The sequence below is a fragment of the Poecilia formosa genome, unplaced genomic scaffold (assembly GCF_000485575.1).
Source record: "Poecilia formosa unplaced genomic scaffold, Poecilia_formosa-5.1.2 Scaffold208, whole genome shotgun sequence".
Lineage (NCBI taxonomy): Eukaryota > Metazoa > Chordata > Actinopteri > Cyprinodontiformes > Poeciliidae > Poecilia > Poecilia formosa.
In genome coordinates this window covers 810457-812176 of record NW_006800147.1, presented here as the reverse complement: position 1 = coordinate 812176, position 1720 = coordinate 810457, and the positions used below count along the sequence as shown (strand labels likewise).

The window sequence follows — 1720 nt, the reverse complement described above, 5'->3', positions numbered from 1 at the left end:
ACATCTTTGAACAACACCGAGCGTGTTGAAAATTAAACAGTTTCGAGCTTTTGTTTTGAAAGGGACACCGAACGGATGTTTTTGCACTTCCGCGTTGTTAGAAATCAAGACTCGAATAGACTACTTTCTCCATCTCAACTCTTCTCAGCAGGTACGTTAACATTTGCTGTTCCTGAAGACAGCTTTCGGACCTCTTCCTAAACTGTGTGACGTTTGTCTGACTTAGTATTTTAAATATTTAGCTGGATTTTTCATTAGTTTTTGTTGGCAAAGAGTAAGAGTCCCAGTCATTACAGAACACCTAGCATGTTAGCATTAGCACAGTGACTTTTACCTTTAGAAATGAGGCGACTCTTTATTCAGAGTGAGTGAACTTTGCCCTCTTATTAGATCATGTCTGACCTTTGAGGTCTTTGTAAATCGTGTTTTGAGGCGGAATGTTCTGTGTTGTTTGCAGCAGCATCCCTGCATCCAGGCTGGGAAACACAACAGGACAGAGGTGTAATGTCAGTTGTCCTCCCCCTGTTGCTGCCGGGTTGTTGATCCTCTGTTCATCCTCTCCACCATGGCTCTGGGAGACAACCCTCACCTCCTCCTGGGCAGGATCCGCTTCTTGAACAGGTGCATCGAGAGCTTCAGGAGGAGTGAGCCGATCCCTGAGAGTTTGTGCTATGTTCCCAAAGAGGTCTGCTACAAAATCTGCAAGGATTCATCCTCCAGCTGCTCTGCTGCTGCTGGAGCTGCTGCAGGAGGATCCACGGTGGGGAAGACCCTCCTGGCTATCTTTGAAAGCCCTCATCAGGTTCCACACAGCAAGAAGTCGTGCAAGTACAGCATAGAGCCGAAGAAAGGGACCTGCATCAGAACCACAGGGGAGGAGTACTGCAACAGCCAGGGTCTCTGGGTCAAAATAAACAAGGTGAGCTCATCATCCCTCTCCTTTAGTTAAAACAAAAAAGAAACATCCTTTATTGTCCCACAATTAGGGATGTACCAATCCACTTTTTTCATCTCCAGTGCAGATATCAGAGGTTTAGTATTGATACCGATCTGATACAGAAAACAGCGCAGAATTGGCGTAAAATGTTTATTTTTTCAAAGAAAACTGAACAGACTTTTCTTTTTTTAAAGACAGTCATAAATTATATAAATAAATTACAAATTTATTTGATAACTCTGCACCAGTACAGCACACTTGAATACACCAGTAGCTTCACAAGTTTGGTCCAACATCTAAAAACAACAAAACTTTGATTTGTTCAGTCACTTCTGACACCAATATCTGACGTTTATTATCAGCAAATACCGATCCATTACACGAAAACAGTGCTGGATTGACTTATAATTTTAAAACCCATATATAAATGGACTAAATTATACATTTATTCAGGGCCGTGTAGAGACCACTAAAGGGGCAGGTGCTCAAAAAAAAGGGCACATCTAACCGCATTCTAGGTCAGAATATTAACAAAGCCACACAGCTTTCAGAGTTTAATAAACAATGATAAATTACAAAATTGTGAGATATACAATCAAAGCTAAGGGAAATCTCTATATAGAGCATACAGCTATACATATGGAAGATATTTTATTAGTAATTTCTTTCTGCAGGTCTATTTTGTTATAGGAAAGTATTGCAATATTCAAACCCGCAATTTAGCAGGACATGTAAATCAGAGCTGGACCACCAGACATATTTTGTCTTTACAGAATTACACTA

At 40.8% G+C, this 1720-nt stretch overlaps 1 protein-coding gene across 2 annotated transcripts in view; it reads left to right on the top strand.

The window, feature by feature from the left end:
- Positions 1 to 43: 43 nt before the first annotated feature.
- The window catches only part of hectd3 (HECT domain containing 3), a 19129-nt gene continuing 17452 nt past the window's right edge, over positions 44 to 1720 (top strand). Inside the window, exons 1-2 of one of the 2 annotated variants that reach the window (XM_007567425.2) lie at positions 44 to 151; positions 458 to 919. In XM_007567425.2, the coding sequence (XP_007567487.1) occupies positions 566 to 919 (354 nt within the window). In that variant the 5' untranslated portion in view covers positions 44 to 151; positions 458 to 565. The remainder of the gene's footprint in view (positions 152 to 457; positions 920 to 1720) is intronic. The other variant, XM_007567426.2, reaches the window with a different exon arrangement.